The sequence below is a fragment of the Ranitomeya variabilis genome, chromosome 1 (assembly GCF_051348905.1).
Source record: "Ranitomeya variabilis isolate aRanVar5 chromosome 1, aRanVar5.hap1, whole genome shotgun sequence".
NCBI lineage: Eukaryota > Metazoa > Chordata > Amphibia > Anura > Dendrobatidae > Ranitomeya > Ranitomeya variabilis.
This window is the reverse complement of record NC_135232.1, coordinates 418,931,370-418,952,506: the sequence shown is the minus strand read 5'-3', so window position 1 is coordinate 418,952,506 and position 21,137 is coordinate 418,931,370. Positions and strand designations below refer to the sequence as shown.

Sequence of the window (21,137 nt, the reverse complement as noted above, 5' to 3'; positions counted from 1 at the left end):
TAGGGACTGCTTTAGGACGTCCCATGGTTACTTGTGTCCCCCAATGAAGCGATAAAGAAAGAGGGATTTTTGGTACTTACCGTAAAATCTTTCTTGGAGCCTTCATTGTGGGACACAGCACCCTCCCTACTGTTTGTAACATTATTTGGTCTGTGCCTTCATTGTTGGATTGGTACAAATGTTGAGTTTTTTTGGTTGCTTCTCCTACTGCTTTAACACTAACTGAGGTACTTTTGAGGTACTGTTGATGGGTGTATACTGCAGAGGAGGAGCTATTTTCCTTTTTTTGCATAGTGTCAGCCTCCTAACGACAGCAGCATACACCCATGGTTACCTGTGTCGCCCAATGAAGGCTCCAAGAAAGATTTTATGGTGAGTACCAAAAATCCATCTCTTTTTTAATAAAAAAAAATAATAATTCTATTATGTTAATTGTAATGGTTAGGTGAAAAAGTGAGACCTATGGATGTAACATGTACGTGATCCATTTTTTGGTAACGCATCAACTAGTGGGGGGGGGGGGGTCCTGATCCAAAGTAGGGACTGAAGTATGTGCAGGCTGCTTTTTTTTTTTTTTTTTTCTTTTTTTACACCCAGGCTATTGGTCTATGCACAGTGGAAATGTAGAAATATGGCAGGTGATTACTTGTTCATTTTTTGTTTCAATATTCCTATGTGCCCAAATTTTATTAAAAAAAAGCAAAAAACCCTATTATATTTAATAGTCCTTGGTCTAGAAATATGGCCGTTCAATTAGCCTTACCTGCCAGTTATGCAAACAGCTAGGCCAAACTTTGTTCAGAATACAATAGGAAGTAAATGAATTCTAGGACAAGTCATTGTAAGGAAATAACATAAACAATGCCTTTCTGATTGCCAGTCCTGTGTCACCAACCAGGTCATGGTCTGCCATGGGACTTATGCCAATTTATTATCTTTTTTCTCATGTATATGAAGTTAAAAACCTCTTTAATATTCTACATTTTTCTTTTAGGGCCTCCAAAATGGACCTTCGATGTGCCCTGGAGGAATGCACGTTGGCTCTCAACTTATTTTTAAATAACAAGTTTTCTGATGCTCTGGAGTTATTACGGCCATGGTAAATGTGTAGGATTGGATTACTAGATTAAATAAAGACCTTGATATCTTTTTACTAGTTATCACTCCAAGCTTTGTATTTGTTGTACCTTTTAGAAACTTTTTTTTTTTTTAAATTGCATGAAAAACACAATCATAATCAAGAAAGTGTTATAGTTTTGTTTAAAGAGGCTTTCCCACTAACAAAGTTAATCTTAATCAACTGCTCTTTTGAATAATAATATTTTCCACAATTAGATGTGTTTTAGAAAATGCTCCTGTGCTGGGATAATCTTATACATGTGCCCCTGCTGTGTGCTGTGTAATGACTGTGTCTGACCGTGCAGGAGCATAGTCTGATCATACCACAGCTCCTGGGCAGGAGGGGAAGCAAAAGAGTATACAGACAGGACAGTAGGGATCACAGCTGATTCTTTCTTTGTTTTTAAGCAATGTTTTACTTCAGTCAGGGAAATATTTTACCTGACAGAACCAGCTGTGATCACATGCTATATTGTCTGTATCCTCCCTCTGCCCGGAAGATGTGGTATGGTAGGACAACCATTGCATAGTACACAGCAGGGGCACATGTATAAGATTATCTCAGCACAGGAACAGTTTATTTAACACCTCCAATTGTGGAGCTTATTATTCCAAGATCTATTGATTAAAGTGTACTTTTGTTTCTGAGAAAACCCTTTTAAAGGGGATGTCCACTACTACCAACCCCATTTATAAACTAACTGTTTGGCCAGATAAAAATAATAAAGCCTATACTTGCTTCCGTTGCTGGTGCTGTTCCCGCAGTGTCTGCACTCGCTGTTCCCTGGGTTGTGATGCAGTGTTGACATGTGACACCGGCGCCCAATCAGTGCTGATGTCACTGTGTCCACCTTTGTACGAACTGAACATGAGGAGGAAGCCAGGGCTGCAGTTCATCCTGGACTTCCTCTTCATGTGCAGTTTGTGTGAAGGCGGACACAGCGACGTCAGCACTGATTGGGCGCTGGGCTTCTCATCTCATTCCACCACATCACAGCTTCGGGACCGGGAGTGCCGACAACACAGGAACGGCACGGGAGGCGAGTATAAGCTTTATCATTTTATTGGGGCCAAACATTTAGTTTAAGGGCTTGTACTAATAGTGGACAACCTCTGTAAGACCTCTTCACACCCATGTACATCAGGTTATTGCGTCTCCTGGTAGTAGCTTACTCTCATAGTAAATGTTGATATTCCCCATCTGTCAAGGAGTATCTTTACTTGTGCTGTGCCATCCCGTGGTTTTCCTCGTTTGACAGTTAGCATTCCCTTTCTTGATACTGTGTATCTATATATGTGAAAAAAATCGAAAAAATGCGGCAGCACTCACCAACCTCAGTGTGGTCTAAGTCCTTTATTAAGACATATAAAACATCACCATTTTCTTCACGGCACTAGGTAGTGTGAAAAAGGAGGAGGTGAGCAGGGATCGATGACGGCCGTTTCGCGCCAACAGCAGCGCTTCCACGAGTCTAAGGTGCTGGGAAGAGACGTCAGTACATATAGGTGAGTAGGAACTATCCCCTTCCACCCCACGCCCCCAAGCCCGAACACCTGCAAACAAAATACAACATGTGCAAAACATATAAATATAAAATATTAAAAACAAAACTGGCGAGATAAACCGGAATGAGTACGACCATCCATGTCTCTGCTCCAGGATTAAAGTATTACAAAATATCAGCAAGATAGCCGCGAAAGTACGGAGAATACCAACCACTCCCACCAGCAGCATAAGGACACTCCTTCATGTTCTAACCGTAATAGACGCAGGATACCTGGAGCAGAGACATGGATGGTCGTACTCATTCCGGTTTATCTCGCCAGTTTTGTTTTTAATATTTTATATTTATATGTTTTGCACATGTTGTATTTTGTTTGCAGGTGTTCGGGCTTGGGGGCGTGGGGTGGAAGGGGATAGTTCCTACTCACCTATATGTACTGACGTCTCTTCCCAGCACCTTAGACCCGTGGAAGCGCTGCTGTTGGCGCGAAACGGCCGTCATCGATCCCTGCTCACCTCCTCCTTTTTCACACTACCTCTTACCGTGAAGAAAATGGTGATGTTTTATGTCTTAATAAAGGACTTGGACAACACTGAGGTTGGTGAGTGCTGCCGCATTTTTTCTATTTTTTCACTTGTTGCATTGGTGTTTTCCATGCGAGCACCTCTACCTGGATGTCAGGCTCTCCTCTCACACCACTCACGGACTGTGGTCAGCTCTAGGTGATGTGGCTGTGCGGTTCAGCTTTTTTCTTTATTTATGCAGTATCTATATATGTGCACTCTGTATATAAAATAGAATAACTACAATCTATACCCAATTAGATGACTATTGTGCTTTGCTTCCACAGGGCTAAGGACAGCATGTATCACGCTCTTGGATACAGCACCATCTTGGTTATGCAGGCTGCGATGACATTTGAGCCTCAAGACATACAGATGGGAATCGGCACAATGAAGGAAGCTTTACAGACGTGTCAGAGGTAATTGCTGCCTCCTGAGAGGTCCTACATCAGTTCAGATTTCTTCTAATTGAACTTTCATTGTTTGTTGGTCACAAACCCAAAATGAGCTCCAAAGAGTGTTTGTGAAGCCCCACTGCCGTGCAGCATACTGTACTTGTAGCTGTCCTGTACCCGTGAATCCATGGCATTCAGTATCTGCTTCCCCCATACTGCAGTAGAACGTAGCGGCACATATGCCGACACTCTCTATTGTAGTCCGTAGAGATAATTGAAACCAAGCCTATGCATTCTAGTGAACGGTGACAAAGTATACACAACCACATGTAGCATAGATAAAGGCGAATAGAGGGCTCACAAAGGGGGTCCAAGTAGCGTCTCAGCACTGAGCCACTATGAGGTCAGCTCTGCGTGCCTTAGGTCTCCTTGGAATGGCTCTAGTAACTTATAACTTTTTATGAACTATGTGATTGTTCTCTTATTGTGTAATGTAGTGGAGGGAAAAATTTTAAAAGGAAGAGTTTTTTTATTTTAACACAACTTTTTTTTTTATTTTTTTCTTTTTCCATTTTTAAAGGTTCAGAAAAAGAAATTCCGTGGTGGAGTCTTTATCAAATCTAGTGTCCAAACAGACTGGAGACCAATTGTCTGAAGGTACTAGTGACATTTATTGGGAGAATGCATACCATTCGTAGGTCGGTTTCACATGTCCTAGTTTGAAAAGCGTTGATATACTTTTTAACATTGAAGACTTGAATAAATATGTTCAGTGTAGCTGGCTCTCTTTAAGTCCTGCATTTTATTGAAGGCGAAATGCTGAGCAGATGCAGGGAAACCACAATTTATGGTCACCCCTTTTTTTAAGGCACTTAACATCTGGCACTGTAAATTTCGTCTTGATATTCCATATATTGTATGTTGGCCATTTTCTTTGAGAGGACCACTCCTTTAGTTGTTGTTGTGTTTTTTTTTTTTTTTTTAATTGAATTTTGAGTGGTCTTCTCATAAAGATTGCACTGTATATACTTTTGTGGAACTTCATATTCCGTGTATTTTCTTCATTGAAACTTTGCTATCTGTAGACTTTTATATAATTGCCAGCTATTTCTATATCAAGGAATATCCTATAGAAGTGACGCAAGCGGTCATTGATCTACTGGATTATTGGCTGCATGGGCTAGTATACTATTCTTACTGTTTTTTGTTTTGGTTGTTTCATGAATGCTTTTTTGTTGTTTTTGTCAGTCATTTGTTTTTTGATTCTTCCCAATGACTTGTATTGCAAAGTATAGAGCGTCTTCTGAGCGGAAGCCACCTGAAAAATGGTCAGGTCTCTTCTTTTTAATCGGTTGGCATAATTGGAAATCTGAAGTGGTTAAGACCTTCAAAAGACTGAACAATTGATCATCAAGTAGTTTTTACATAACATTTTTTTTTAATATATCCATTTTTTATTTTTACATTTTCCCGCTGTGTTTTTTTTCAGATAGGTTTCACAGTAGATGCACCTGAAAAAGACACAACCTAATACTCTAGGTACATCTTCTGAACCAATTTTTGTGATGATTCGTGACATACTGGGCTTTGTGTGAGCACTGAAGTAATGTCCATGTCCTCCACATAGTAATCCCCACTGTGCTAGACATATACACCACACTACCAATAACTGCTTGACACTCCCAGACAGTTACACGAGAACTGGTCGGCGGCAGACACATGAAGCCCACTCATAGAGTGCCAAGTGTAGGTATAAACATGTCTGATAGAACATTGCTACCCTGAAATCCGCTAAAAAGAAAAGGCTGAGGATGGACTATCCTTTATTTTGATTGTTTTTTTTTGTTGTTGTTTTCTTTACAGATTCTCATCCAGTGTTTAGTGTGTCCGTTTTTACCATCAGTATGGCTTCCGGTTTTCTAGTATGCAAAAAAAACCTAAGACCGCCCCAGATGCCAAATTTTATATCAGATTGTTCCCCCTTTTTTTCACAAACCCATTGATTTGAATGGGTGATTTTATGAGGCACTGTTGTGTGGCTTGGTTTTATAATTGGGATAACTTAATTATAACTTATCATTTGTAGTTTGATTTTGAACTTTTCTTTAGCTTTACACACAAAGAATTGAGCAGAACACATGTTGGTATAAGTTCAATGTGTAGGTGCACGTTCACACTGTGACCACTAAAGAAGCACTCCCATCAAAATTTTTATTTTAATATATTGCAATCATCATATTATATAACACTGTGTACTTTACAGTTGCTCATTTTTTCCTTCTATCCAGCTAATTCTTCTCTTTTCCATTAGGTCCATGACATCACGTAATTAAAAACTGACTAGCTGAATCCATCTAAGCTCTATGTTGAAACAGGAGGTCAATTTTCATTCGATGAGTCATAAGTCACTGCAAATGTTCTGGCAGGGGGAGGGAGGATGGGTCAGGAGTTGAAGGAGGGGTGAGAAAATAGAATTAGACTTACCGGTAATTCGGTTTCTAGGAACCTTCCACGACAGCAGTATCAGAGGTTGTCTCCCCGCCCTAATAGGGGACAGGAAACAGAGGTTAAATACCCCTCCCCTTCCTGCAACCACCAGTGTTTTTTTCTGGACACAGTAGCATGAATAGTTACCACTTACGTGCAGGAATCATCTAATAAATACATCAGATAGGGAGGGAAATTAGTTCTTTCGTGGAAGGTTCCTAGAAACCGAATTACCGGTAAGTCTAATTCTATTTTCTCCAGTCACCTTCCACGACAGCAGTGTCGGAGTAATACCAACCGCTAATATCTTTAGGGAGGGACAACTGCTTGGAGAACGCATCTGCTAAACGATAGGTCCCTATTGAAGTTGAGCCTGTAGTGTCTGGTGAATGTATGGACTGACGACCAGGTGGCGGCTCTGCAAATCTGCTCCGATGATGCGTTTCCCCTCCCTGCCCAGGAAGTCGAGACTGAACGGGTAGAGTGGGCTTTTAGTGAAGCTGGAGGTGCAAGCTTCTGGGATGAGTATGCAAGACTAATGGCCTGTTTAATCCAATTAGCGATTGTGCTTTTGGCTGCTTTCTTGCCCTTATTTTGTCCTGACGACTGGACGAACAGGTTTTGGTCCAACCTCCAACTTTCTGTCTGTTGGAGGTAGAATAGGACCACTCTACGGACGTCCAGGGTGTGAAAGGCTTCTTCTTTTGGATTGGAAGGATTTGGACAGAATGAGGGTAAAATGATGTCTTGATTTCTGTGGAAGTCTGAAACTACCTTAGGCATAAAGGAAGGATCTAATTTGAGGATTATACTATCCATGGTTATGGTCAGAAATGGCTCCTGGACTGATAAGGCCTGTAGTTTCCCTATACGCCTGGCGGTAGTGATAGCCACCAGGAAGACTGTCTTAAGGGTCAGGACTTTTAAGCTGGAGGCTGAAAGGGGTTCAAAGGGGTCACCGGTCAGACCTTTTAGGATAAGGTTCAAGTCCCAAGGAGGGGTGTGGACGTGAAGTCTCGGATGGATTCGAGTTGCCGATGTTATGAATTGCTTGATCCACCGGTGGTTTGCTAGATCTTGGTCGAAGAAAGACCCCAGAGCTGACACCTGAACCTTTAAGGTACTAGGTGAAAGCCCCAGTTCCAAGCCCTTCTGGAGGAATTGAAGGATCTGTGCAATATTTGGGTTGAATGGATCCGGTCTATTCGGGAAACACCATGACGAAAATTTTTTCCAGATTTTTCCATAAATGGCGTTAGTTATTGGCTTCCTACTCTTTTGTAGGGTTTCGATTACTTCCTGTGAGAGACCTCTGGCTCTCAGGATCTCGGCTTCAGTAACCAGGCTGCTTATTTTAGCTTGTGTAGGTCCGGGTGGATCAGGAGACCTTGTTGAGGAAGGTCGCGTCTTTGGGGAAGCAGAGTCGGGCCCTCTAGACACATGCTTGTTAGTGCGCTGAACCATCTTCTCCCTGGCCACCATGGGGTAGCAATGGGATTGGCGGGAAGGCATATGCCAGGGTAAACTCCCAGGGGTGGGAGAAAGCGTCCAGTCCCTGCGCCTCGTTTGAGGAGGTCAGGGAGAAGGTGTTTGATTTTGTATTCCGGTTGTTGGCAAACAGGTCCACCTCGGGAGTTCCCCACCTCTGGACTAAGGATAGGAATACATCCTGGTTTAGAGACCATTCTCCTGGGTGGAAGTCCCTCCTGCTGAGGTAATCTGCCTGGGAATTGTCCAATCCCTTTAAATGAACTGCGGAGATGGATAGAAGGTGTTTCTCCGCCCAGGAAAAAATCCTTCCAGCAGTTATCTTTAGGCTCGAGTGTCCTGTGCCCTCTTGGTGCCGAAGATAGGCCACAGTGGTCATATTGTCGGACATCACCCGTACATGGTGACATTGAGTGAGGGCAGATGCGGCTCTTAGCGCCTCCTCCACTGCTTTCAATTCCCTCAGATTTGAGGAGCTGTGTCTTACATCTGGGGGCCACAACCCCTGAAAGTGGGAGCCTTCGATCACGGCGCCCCAACCTCTGGTTTGCGTCTGTCGTGAGTATTCTGAGAGGAGTCTGATGCCAGTTGACTCCCCCGGTGTAGGTTTTGGGAGTTCACCCACCATGAGAGGGAAGATCTCACACGAGAGGGAAGGGGAATCTTCCTGGTTAGAGCCATCCGGCGTGCTCTGGAATATGTCAGGATGTGAGACTGCAGAATTCTTGTATGGCCTTGGGCCCAGGAGACTGCCTGGATGCACAATGTCAATGAACCCAGGATTGACATAGTCTCTTCGAGTCGGGGTTTTTTGGCTTCTGAACCTGAAGATCCTGTGGACAAGGTCGATCCGACGGTCCTCGGGTAGAAAGGATGTCCTTTTCTCCGAGTCCAGAAGAACTCCTAGGAATTTCTTTCGTGGAGATGGCTGGAGATCTGATTTTGCTAAATTCGGGATCCACCTGAGTGACCTTAGGATGTCAAGGACCTTCGTCATGTCCTGATTGAGACGTGAAGCGGCTGGGGCGATGATGAGAAAGTCGTCCAAGTATGGAATGACAGACCCCCTGTTGTCGGATAAAGATTACTGCTTCTGACATGATCTTGGTGAACACTCGGAGCAGACGAGACTCCGAAAGGAAGGACATTGAATTGGTAATGGCTGACTTGCTTGTTCTGGGAAATCGCGAACCTGAGGGACCTCCTGTGGTCTGGATGTATTGGCACATGGTAGTATGCGTCCCTCAGGTCCAACGTCGTCATTACCCAGTCCTGACCAATCAGCGGGATTGCTGATCTGATTCATTCCATTTTGAATCTTCGATATTTTATTACCTGATTTAGAGGTTTCAGGTTTATGATGATGCGGTGTTTCCCAGAGGGTTTTTTCACCAGAAAAAGGTGGGAATAGTGACCTTCTCCTATTTCCCGATGTGGTACATGGCAAGTTACCTCTGCTTGAAGCAGGCTTAGAATATCCGTCATCAGAGATTCTCGAAGTCCTGGATGCTGTAGAGAAGTGATGGTTAGATGGTGAGGGGGGAGGACACTCGAACTCCAATTTTAGGCCTTCCCGAATGGTACGCAGGACCCACTGATCCATGGTGATCGTCTGCCATTGGGAGAGGAATCGCGAGAGTCGACCCCCGACCGGAGAGCAGTCATTGCTTCTCAGAGGTCTGCTGGGGTTGGGGACCAGGATATTTCTGGTTTTCCCTCCTTTGGGGTAGCTCCACCATCCCAATTTGCCATTGCCCCTGTAATTTTGTTGGGGAGCTTGGTCACGGGGGGAACGAAAAAAACGCTTTCTAGGGTTCTTTTGTTCCGGTAGGATTTTCTTCTTATCTGAGGCTTTGTCCAAGATTTCATCAAGGACCGGCCCAAATACATAATGACCCTGGAAGGGAATACCACAAAGCTTGGACTTTGAGGTAATATCGCCTCCCTAGGATTTAAGCCATAAGGCCCTTCTAGCTGAATTGGTGAGGACCGCTGTTCTAGCGGCTACTCGTACTGATTCTGCGGAGGTGTCCGCAAGGAATCCATTCACCTTCTGAAGCAGAGGGAGAGAATTAAGAATCTCTTCTCTAGGAGTACCCTGTAAAAGGTGATTCTCCAAGGTACGCAGCCAAAGAAACAAAAATCTGGCTACACATGTTGAGGCCACGTTAGATCTCAGTAAATTGGTTGAAATGTCCCAAGATTTCCTCAATAAGCTCTGTTTTCCGAACCATGGGATCTTTCAGCTGAGAGGAATCTTCAAAGGGTAGAGCCGTTTTTTTGGTTACCCTTGACACTTGAACATCCACTTTGGGCAATTCTAATAGAGCGTAGTCTCCCTCAAGGGGAAAACTATTCTTAAACTCCGATGGGACGTTTAACCCCTTTTCCTGTAGGCCCCACTCATGGAGGATAAGACTTTCGATATTTTCGTGAATGGGGAATCCCTTCACTGATTTAGGTTTCAAACCCCCAAAAATGTCATCCTGTACTGAATGGTCTTCCACCTCCTCTTCTACTCCCATGGTGCCCCTCACCATGGATACTAACTCTTCCATATCCTCGGAGGAGAAGAGATATTTTTTTTATTGTCAGATTTGGGGGTGGAAGTAGAACCTTCATTCTCCCAACTGTCGTCTGAACCCGAGTTATGTATCTCGCCCGAGTCAGTCGGAAACTACCGGGGCATCTTCCTCTTTTTAGGAGGGGGAGGCTGCAGTGTTGGGGCTTGGGAAAAGGCCGCCATGGAGGACTGAACCTCTTGTCTGATGAGGGTTCTGATGCTGTCCATGAGTGAGGGCTCTTCACTACGCAGGACCTCGTCTGTGCATGGTTGGCAGAGTTTCTTTTTATATGTGGAGGGAAGCTTGGACGCACATGCAGCACACTTGCGGCTGGGCATCTTATCCTTCCTAGGGGCAGGGACCTTGTCTCCCTAAAACGAGAGAGAAAGGTGGACTAAGTCACTTAAATTAAAAGTGGACAGCAAGGGACATCATCCCACTACTTACAGTAGGGGGGTGTACGCTGGGCTCTGCAGGAGCAGAGTGTAGGGGTTTGTCGCTGTCCATATGGTCAGTGGTCCAGTAAAGAGGGTCACAGACAGAAGGTCTTACCTGGAGGCTTCCCTAGCCAGGAATAAATACTTTATCGAGGCTCCCAGCGAATTTGGTGCTCCTCCTCCTCGTTAGCGTCCGTGGGGGGGGGGGGGTCAGAGACGCCCGTCATGGCTGCCACTGAATGTCCTGGGTGCAGGGGACGCCGGCCGGCGCGCGCGGGAGCCTCAGCGTATGGAGCGAAGAAACCCGGAAGTTCGGGTGCGCGTCACTTCCGGTGCGCGCGCCACCACCACCAGCAGCAGCGTGGAGGAAGAAGGAAGCCGGGGAGCCGCAGGAGGACCCCGGCACACCGCACCGCCCTGCTTTGCCTCCTGAAAAAGGGGCGGATGGAGGTCCCAAGTCACGCGGTGGACGCGGAGATGGGAGCAGCTCAAAGGAGGAGAGCGGAGCTCCCGACCTCAACTGCCCGACTTCAGGTAACAGTGCTCCCGATCGCCGGCCACAGCAGCACTATCAGAGAACCTCTTCATGCCCCATAGGAGACAGGAAAAACACTGGTGGCTGCAGGAAGGGGAGGGGTATTTAACCTCTTTGTTTCCTGTCCCCTATTAGGGCGGGGAGACAACCTCCGATACTGCTGTCGTGGAAGGTGACTGGAGAAATGCAGGGATAATAGACTTCCTGTTTCTATGTAGGGCAGAGAAAAGAGATGAATTAGCTGGGTAGAAAGGCAAAATGAGCAATTGTAAGTACACAGTGCTATATAATATTATTGCAATATATTAACAAGATAAAAACTTTGAGTGTGCTTCTTTAACATACATTTACCTAGAATAAAAACAAAATGAGCAAATACCCAAGAGCAAGTAATTAGTAATAGTACATGTAAGTAATATAGGGTATTTACACGGTTTTGAAACCCTAAGGGTACTGTCTCACAGTGGCACTTTGGTCGCTACGACGGTACGATCCGTGACGTTCCAGCGATATACTTACGATCTCGCTGTGTCTGACACGCTACTGCGATCAGGGACCCCGCTGAGAATCGTACGTCGTAGCAGATCGTTTGAAACTTTCTTTTGTTGTCAAGTGTCCCGCTGTGGCGGCATGATCGCATCGTGTAACAAAGGTGTGCACGATATTGTATACGATGTAATGGGTGGAGGAGCTTGATACGTATGACTTCTACATCGCAAATACGTCATGAAATTATCGCTCCAGCCGCCGTGCATTGCAAAGTGTGACCGCAGTCTACGACGCTGGAGCGATAATGGAGCGACGCTGGAGCGTCACGGATCGTGCCGTCGTAGCGACCAAAGTGCCACTGTGAGACTGTACCCTAAGCTATTTATATGCACAATTACTATTTACTTACTGCAGGGTATTTGCTAAGTTTTTTTCTCCTGGTTTTAAATATGTTCAGCCTGTTAGAACGATTTCCTATTCAAGAAGATCCCCAGGCTACTGTGCTTGACATCTAGTTTTAGCAGCATTACTAGAAGCCTTGACCCTTACATTATTTCACCCTGTTGTTTTTTTATCGTACCCCAGAAGAAATGCATGCTGAGATCTGCTATGCCGAGTGCCTCCTGCAGAAGGCTGCTTTGACATTTGTGCAGGTAATGAGTGAATCCTGTAGTAGTTTCTCAGAATTGACTTAGCAGTAACTGTCAAGTATGCATGTAAACATTTCAGAATAGTTCCTGAAATGATCAGACGAGGCTGTGGGACTTGGGTAATATCTTAAATAAATTTATTTTTAAGGGAATCTACCAGCCCAAACTGACTATAATCACTGCCTCTGTTCTGCAGAAACTGAAGAATAGACAAATGTGCCAATTAGGGAGCTCAGTGCACCCTTAGTGTGACCAAGAGGATCCGTGCACTGTTCAAACCACTGGTTTTGCATGTCCCTGCTTCCCTCATTGGTGATTTGACAGCACTATCTGCAAAGAAAGTTCAAGGAAACCAGCCCTGTGAATCACCAGTGAGGTGGCGGGGCATGCAGAACAGTGCACCAAGCCCCTTGGGCGCACCAAGAGTGCACGCCTCACCCTTACTAGTATATTTGATTAAACTTTGTCTATTAGAACACAAAAGGTGCGATATTCATAGGGGCAATATACCCTATAAGGTTATTTGCTTGGTGTATACTTAGGCCTGACAGACTTTCTTAAGGTGTTTTTTTGGGGGGATAAGAAATAAAATTGCCCGCTACATACTTACCATTGCACAACATTTTCTCCGTCTTTTTACAATCCTTCTTGACCTGTTACTTGAGCAGGCAGGACTAGACCAGCAGGACGTGTCAGCCATTGTGACCTTAGGACAGTGGGCCAGCTAGTAATGATATCCCAATGGATGATATTCAATCATGCAGGGTTGTGTTGTAAGGCAGCAACTGCAGCAAGGACGCAATATGGAATTCTAAGGTTATTATGATTTGATTAGTGTGCACAGTATGAAATATTAAGATGGAAATTGTATCAATAATGATCTCTGGGTCTAATCTTTATTCCTTTATTACAGTAAGATAAGTTCCTTATGGCAGGTTTGCTGGTTTTATCTGTGATTGCGGAATGACTGTATAATAGACTGGCACAATACAAAGCTATAATTGGACTCTGGCATGTGGCAAGGGACAGCTCTGATTCATGAGGTCATGCTGCCATAGGGCTGTAGGGTGTTTTTCTTTATTATGATTCATCATTGATGTTGGATTAAAGTGTTCTTGCTTGTATAAATAATTACAATCCAGAGGTTGCCTCATTGCTTGGCTAAGCCTCTACTGGCGGATCGGTGGCGGTCTGACCCATGTTGGTTTAATAAAGTCTGTGTGCCACTTTATCTAGGACACTGTTTTTTTTCATGTGAAACAACACCGTGAGCACAGCTACGAAGTGGTGCTATAGTTAGGCTCCCACGCCATGTACTTAATCAACATAAAACTTAGCACTCAACTTAGGATGCTGGAAAAGAAGAATTTATTTTGCAGTATACACAAAACGTTTCGGTTCAACATGAACCTTCTTCAGTTACTACAAAATGTAAAAAGTGCAAATAAATACAAAAAAACAAAATAACCAAAGTATGTACAAAAAGGAGAAACAATCGGTCAAATACAATGTAATCATACATGATACTCATCGGAAGTGAATCTGGCAGAGAATATAAGCCAAAATCCAAGCACAATCAAATATAGGTGTAAGGAAGAGAGGAAGTGTAGGACAAACGTTAGATACGTGTCCGTGTGGTACAAGGTAACTAGAGAACATACCGTATACGGAATACATGTGATGAATGGGGCCGGAAGTCAGTGGGCCACACAAATTCTATGCTGGGGGCTGTGGAAAGTAACGGGTAACCAGAGGGTTAAACAAAGGACTACTGAGGGAGAAATATAGATGGATATGCTACTTACACCACAGCCGAGGTATGCAGAGAGAAGTGCTGTAGGATATTAACCCCTTCCCGACCTTTGACGCATACGCTGCGTCATGAAAGTCGGTGCCAATCCGACCTGTGACGCAGCGTATGCGTCATGGAATGATCGCGTCCCTGCAGATAAGGTGAAAGGGTTAACTCCAATTTCACCCGATCTGCAGGGACAGGGGGAGTGGTGCTTCAGCCCAGGGGGGGTGGCTTCACCCCCCCGTGGCTACGATCGCTCTGATTGGCTGTTGAAAGTGAAACTGCCAATCAGAGCGATTTGTAATATTTCACCTAAAAAAATGGTGAAATATTACAATCCAGCCATGGCCAATGCTGCAATATCATCGGCCATGGCTGGAAATACTGAAGTGACCCCCCCCACCCCACCGATCTTCTCCCCAAGCCACCGATCTGTCCCATAGTCCCCTCCGTCCTGTGCTCCGCTCCCCCGTCCTCCTGTCCGCTCCCCCCGTGCTCCTATGTCACCCCCCCCTGTGCTCCGACGCCCCCCCCGTGCCCCGATCTCCCCCCCCTTATACTTACCGAGGCTCCCGGTGTCGGTCCGTCTTCTCCATGGGTGCCGCCATCTTCCAAAATGGCGGGCGCATGCGCACTGCGCCCGCCGAATCTGCCGTTCGGCAGATTCGTTACAAGTACATTTTGATCGCTGTGGTAGGTTCTATCACAGCGATCAAAATAAAAAAAATAATAAATACCCCACCCCCCCCTTTATCACCCCCATAGGTAGGGACAATAATAAAATAAAGAAATTATTTTTTTTTCTTTTTCCACTAGGGTTAGGGTTTCAACTAGGGTTAGAACTAGGGGTAGGGTTAGGGGTAGGGTTAGGGTTACGGGTAGGGTTAGGGGTAGGGTTAGGGTTATGGCATGTGCACACAGTGCGGATTTGGCTGCGGATCCGCAGCGGATTGGCCGCGGATCCGCAGCGGATTGGCCGCTGCAAATTCGTAGCAGTTTTCCATCAGGTTTACAGTACCATGTACACCTATGGAAAACCAAATCCGCTGTGCCCATGGTGCGGAAAATTCCGTGCAGAAACGCTGCGTTGTATTTTCCACAGCATGTCAATTCTTTGTGCGGATTCCGCAGCGTTTTACACCTTTTCCTCAATAGGAATCCGCACAAAAAAACACTGGAAATCCGCTGTAAATCCGCAGGTAAAACGCAGTGCCTTTTACCTGCAGATTTTTCAAAAATCGTGCGGAAGAATCTCACACGAATCCGCAACGTGGGCACATAGCCTTAGGGTTAGGGTTGGAATTAGAGTTAGGGTTGGAATTAGGGCTAGGGTTGGAAATAGGGTTAAGATTAGGCTTGTGGTTAGGGTTACGGATAGGGTTAGGGGTGTGTTGGGGTTACAGTTGTGGTTAGGGTTGGGATTAGGGTTAGGATTAGGGTTGGAATTAGGGTTACGGGTGTGTTGGGGTTAGGGTTGTGGTTAGGGGTATGTTGGGGTTAGTGTTGAAGTTAGAATTGAGGGGTTTCCACTGTTTAGGCACATCAGGGGTCTCCAAACGCAACATGGCGCCACCATTGATTCCAGCCAATCTTGTGTTCAAAAAGTCAAATGGTGCTCCCTTCCTTCCAAGCCCCGACGTGCGCCCAAACAGTGGTTTACCCCCACATTTGGGGTACCAGCGTACTCAGGAGAAACTGGACAACAACTTTTGGGGTCCAATTTCTCCTGTTACCCTTGCAAAAATAAAACATTCTGGGCTAAAAAAATATTTTTGAGGAAAGGAAACACATTTATTATTTTCACGGCTCTGCGCTATAAACTTCTCTGAAGCACTTGGGGGTTCAAAGTGCTCACCACACATCTAGATAAGTTCCCTTGGGGGTCTAGTTTCCAAAATGGAGTCACTTGTGGGGAGTTCCTACTGTTTAGGCACATCAGGGGCTCTGCAAACGCAACCTGACGCCCGCAGAACATTCCATCAAAGTCTGCATTTCAAAACGTCACTACTTCCCTTCCGAACCCCGACGTGTGCCAAAACAGTGGTTTACCCCCACATATGGGGTATCAGCGTACTCAGAAGAAACTGGACAACAACTTTTGGGGTCCAATTTCTCCTGTTACCCTTGGGAAAATAAAAAAATGTGGGCTAAAAAATCATTTTTGAGAAAAGAAAAATTATTTTTTATTTTCATGGCTCTGCGTTATAAACTTCTGTGAAGCACTTGGGGGTTCAAAGTGCTCACCAAACATCTAGATTAGTTCCTTGGGAGGACTAGTTTCCAAAATGGGGTCACTTGTGCGGGAGCTCCAATGTTTAGGCACACAGGGGCTCTCCAAACGCGACATGGTGTCCGGTAATGATTGGAGCTAATTTTCCATTCAAAAAGCCAAATGGCGTGCCTTCCCTTCCGAGCCCTGCCGTGCGCCCAAATAGTGGTTTACCCCCACATATGGGGTATCATCGTACTCAGGACAAACTGGACAACAACATTTGGGGTCCAATTTCTCCTATTACCCTTGGGAAAATAAAAAATTCTGGGCTAAAAATCATTTTTGAGGAAAGAAAAATTATTTTTTATTTTCACGGCTCTGCGTTATAAACTTCTGTGAAGCACCTGGGGGTTATAAGTGCTCACTATGCATCTAGATAAGTTCCTTGGGGGGTCTAGTTTCCAAAATGGGGTCACTTGTAGGGGAGCTCCAATGTTTAGGCACACAGGGGCTCTCCAAACGCGACATGGTGTCCGCTAACGATTGGAGCTAATTTTCCATTCAAAAAGTCAAATGGCACGCCTCCCCTTCCGAGCCTTACCATGTGCCCAAACAGTGGTTTACCCCCACATGTGAGGTATCGGTGTACTCAGGAGAAATTGTCCAACAAATTTTAGGATCCATTTTATCCTGTTGCCCATGTGAAAATGAAAAAATTGAGGCTAAAATAATTTTTTTGTGAAAAAAAAAGTACTGTTTCATTTTTACGGATCAATTTGTGAAGCACCTGGGGGTTTAAAGTGCTCACTATGCTTCTAGATAAGTTCCTTGGGGGGTCCAGTTTCCAAAATGGGGTCATTTGTGGGGGAGCTCCAATGTTTAGGCACACGGGGGCTCTCCAGACGCGACATGGTGTCTGCTAAAGATTGGAGCCAATTTTTCATTGAAAAAGTCAAATGGCGCTCCTTCCCTTCCGAGCCCTGCCGTGCGCCCAAACAGTGGTTTACCCCCACATATGAGGTATCAGCGTACTCAGGACAAATTGGACAACAACGATCGTTGTCCAGTTTCTCCTTTTACCCTTGGGAAAATAAAAAACATTTTCGCTAAAAGATCATTTTTGTGACTAAAAAGTTAAATGTTCATTTTTTACTTTCATGTTGCTTCTGCTGCTGTGAAACACCTGAAGGGTTAATAAACTTCTTGAATGTGGTTTTGAGCACCTTGAGGGGTGCAGTTTTTAGAATGGTGTCACTTTTGGGTATTTTCAGCCATATAGAACCCTCAAACTGACTTCAAATGTGATGTGGTCCCTAAAAAAAATGGTTTTGTAAATTTTGTTGTAAAAATGAGAAATCACTGGTCAAATTTTAACCCTTATAACTTCCTAGCAAAAAAAAAATTTGTTTCCAAAATTGTGCTGATGTAAAGTAGACATGTGGGAAACGTTATTTATTAACTATTTTGTGTCACATAACTCTCTGGTTTAACAGAATAAAAATTCAAAATGTGAAAATTGCGAAATTTTCAAAATTGTCGCCAAATTTCCGTTTTTTTCACAAATAAACTCAGAAATTATCGACCTAAGTTTACCACTAACATGAAGCCCAATATGTCACGAAAAAACAGTCTCAGAATCGCTAGGATCCGTTGAAGCGTTCCTAAGTTATTACCTCAAAAAAGGGACACTGGTCAGAATTGCAAAAAACGGCAAGGTCATTAAGGCCAAAATAGGCTGGGTCATGAAGGGGTTAAAATAATGGTAGTAAGTGGGTGAAATGGAGGTAAAAGTATTAACCGTGCGAGGAGGGGTTGAATTACCTTTAGGAGAGCGAGGTGTAGGCGTGCATGCCGCCAGACGGGGAGTCCACCGCTAGTCTGGGGATGTAGACTCCAAATGGAGTTTAAGAAGGGAAGGGGCGGAACACCTTAGCCGGCAACCAATGAGTGAGGAGCCCTGGCCGGGAGTGACATATCGCTACTGGGGGGGGGGGGGAATGGATACAGCAATGTTGTAGATGGGCAGCGAACTAAAATAAAACCTGGCTGGGGGCTGGCAACCGCGAATAGACGGGAATATGGAAGTAGCTAGGGGAACAGTTGACATGAGATGCATGGTGGGGACAAAGTGGGAGGGGTGTTGCAGGGAGCAGCTATGGGCAAGAGGGTGGGGGGAGCATACACTTCTATGGAGAAATGTGAACATGTATAGCAAAAGAAGTGCCCATAGTCTGCTGAGGTGAAACTAGGTGCAAACTAATATCCAGATGTTGAGAGGAGTGCCCAATGCTGTAGACGTGCAGGAGGAAATTCGTGCTGGTGACTTCCAATCATATTAATATAAGCGGCTCTAGTAGAGAACAGAACAATATATTAGTGTGCAAACACAACAAGCATTAAGCATGTAAAGAGAGCACCTAATCAATATGACAAATAACCAAAATGACAAATAACCAAAATGACAACAAAAGAGAGAGCACGTTAAATGCTGATATTTCGTATTCCCTATTCAGGCCCCTTGGACTCATGGTGTCAAGAGTGTGAATCCAGAAGGCCTCATGTTTTCTCAAAGTAGGAATCCTGTTACCACCCCTGCGTGGGGGTGGCACATGTTCAATAATTTGGTATCTCAGCTGGGAGATATTATGTCCCTTGGTGATAAAGTGATGCGGGATAGGGAGAAGATTCTTACATCTGATGGTACTTTTATGTTTGGAAATTCTGTCTCTAATGGGCTGAGACGGCTCCCCCACGTACAGCAGGCCACATGGGCACTTGATAAGATAGACGACAAAAGACGAGTCGCAAGTAAAGAAACCTTGTACTTTGAACTCTCTGCCCGATAGGGGATGTATAAATTTCTCCCCTTTGAGAACATTGTTACACTGGGCACTGTAAGCACGGGAAGGTCCCTACTTTGGGTCTGTGTAGAAAACTCTGTTTCTCACGGGGAAGTTTAGGGCCAATGCCGGCCTTTACAAGCTTGTCTTTAATATTGGGTGGTCTCTTGAAACATGGGAGGAAGGGTTGTCCGAACTCCGGGACGTCTGGATGAGCAGTAGACAAAAGAGACCAATTTTTACGGATAGCCTTGTGGATGATGTATGCGAAAGGATGGAATGTATCTACCAACGGTATATGCTTGGAGTTATTGCGTTGGGCTCTTTTAGAGGGCACCCTAGCCTCATTCAACAGGGTGGAAGGATAACCCCTTGTAAGAAATTTGTCTGTCATTTCCACTAGGCGTAGGTCCCGAGTGGCTGGGTCAGATACAATGCGCTGTACTCGATGAAATTGTGACTTGGGGATAGATTTTTTTTGTGGCGGGAGGATGTAAACTCTGGAAGTGAAGAAGGCTATTATGGTCAGTCTGTTTGATATAGAGATCCGTGGTAAGGGTGCCATCATAATCTTTAATGACCAAGGTGTCTAGGAAGTTGACCCGTTGTTGGCCATGTCCCATGGTGAAGGAAATGCCTGGCCAGGAGAGATTAAGGAAGTCCAGAAAAAGCAAGAGGGACTCTAATGTGCCCCCCCAGATGCAAAAGACGTCATCTATATAGCATTTCCACACAATCACGTGGTTGCGAAATAGGTCATTGTCATATATACTAGTTGCTTCGAAGACCGCCATATAGGCGTTAGCATAGGGGGGCGCCACATTAGAGCCCATTGCGGTCCCGCGTATCTGTAGGAAAAAAATCATCTTGGAAACGGAAGTAGTTAGAGGTAAGTACCAGTGTGAGGAGGTCAACGCACATCTGGATCTGGTCTGGATCCATGTTGGTAGTAGACAGGAGTCTGTGTGGAAGCTATACCTTCTACATGGGGGATGGAGGTATAGAGATCTTTTACGTCCAGAGTGACAAGTAGGGCATCAGTAGGGATGGAGCCGATTTGGTGTATGGTGTCCAGAAAAGCGTTGGTATCGAGTAAAAAAGATGGTGTCTGTTTGATCAGAGGGGTAAGTGTTCACAAAGGTCACGAGTTCATTTCGTCCGCCCCATACCTCACATGCGGTTGAAACCTTTGTGACGTTTGTACATAATTCCTTTCAAACATTGCGACATGACATTGAAAGAGGGGCCCTGTTTTATCCATCCAATCTTACATTGGAGGAACGGCATGCTCTAATGGCCCTGCAAGATAATTCCATAATTATAAAACCGGCAGATAAAGGGGGTGCTTTGGTGGTGATGGACAAATCTCTCTATTTGGCGGAAATCACGCGACAATTAAGTGACCGGTCAGTCTACTGTCCCCTCAATAAGGACCCCTCTTATAACATCAGACACGAAATCAAGGTGATCCTTCATAAATATTCCTCCCTTTGGGTCCTAGACCAAAAGCTTGCGATTTCCTTACCAACCATAACCCCATCACTCCGGTGTTTTACACCCTCCCCAAAATTCACAAAAATCTACAAAATCCCCCGGGGAGACCGATCGTGGCATCGACCGACTCCATCCTGTCACCATTAGCAATATACTTAGAAAAAATTCTTACCCCTCTGATCAAACAGACACCATCTTTTTTACTCGATACCAACGCTTTTCTGGACACCATACGCCAAATCGGCTCCATCCCTACTGATGCCCTACTTGTCACTCTGGACGTAAAAGATCTCTATACCTCCATCCCCCATGTAGAGGGTATAGCTTCCACACAGAGACTCCTGTCTACTACCAACATGGATCCAGACCAGATCCAGATGTGCGTTGACCTCCTCACACTGGTACTTACCTCTAACTACTTCCGTTTCCAAGATGATTTTTTCCTACAGATACGCGGGACCGCAATGGGCTCTAATGTGGCGCCCCCCTATGCTAACACCAATATGGCGGACTTCGAAGCAACTATCATATGACCATGACCTATTTCGCAACCACGTAATTGTG

General features: G+C 44.9%; 1 protein-coding gene across 2 annotated transcripts in view; it reads left to right on the top strand.

Moving 5' to 3' along the window:
- TTC39B (tetratricopeptide repeat domain 39B) overlaps window positions 1-21,137 on the top strand; it is a 178,327-nt gene that overhangs the window by 95,992 nt on the left and 61,198 nt on the right. For both annotated transcript variants that reach the window (XM_077249241.1, XM_077249242.1), the window contains 4 exons: window positions 995-1,099; window positions 3,475-3,606; window positions 4,163-4,239; window positions 12,168-12,235. In XM_077249241.1, coding sequence (XP_077105356.1) covers window positions 995-1,099; window positions 3,475-3,606; window positions 4,163-4,239; window positions 12,168-12,235 — 382 coding nt within the window. The remainder of the gene's footprint in view (window positions 1-994; window positions 1,100-3,474; window positions 3,607-4,162; window positions 4,240-12,167; window positions 12,236-21,137) is intronic.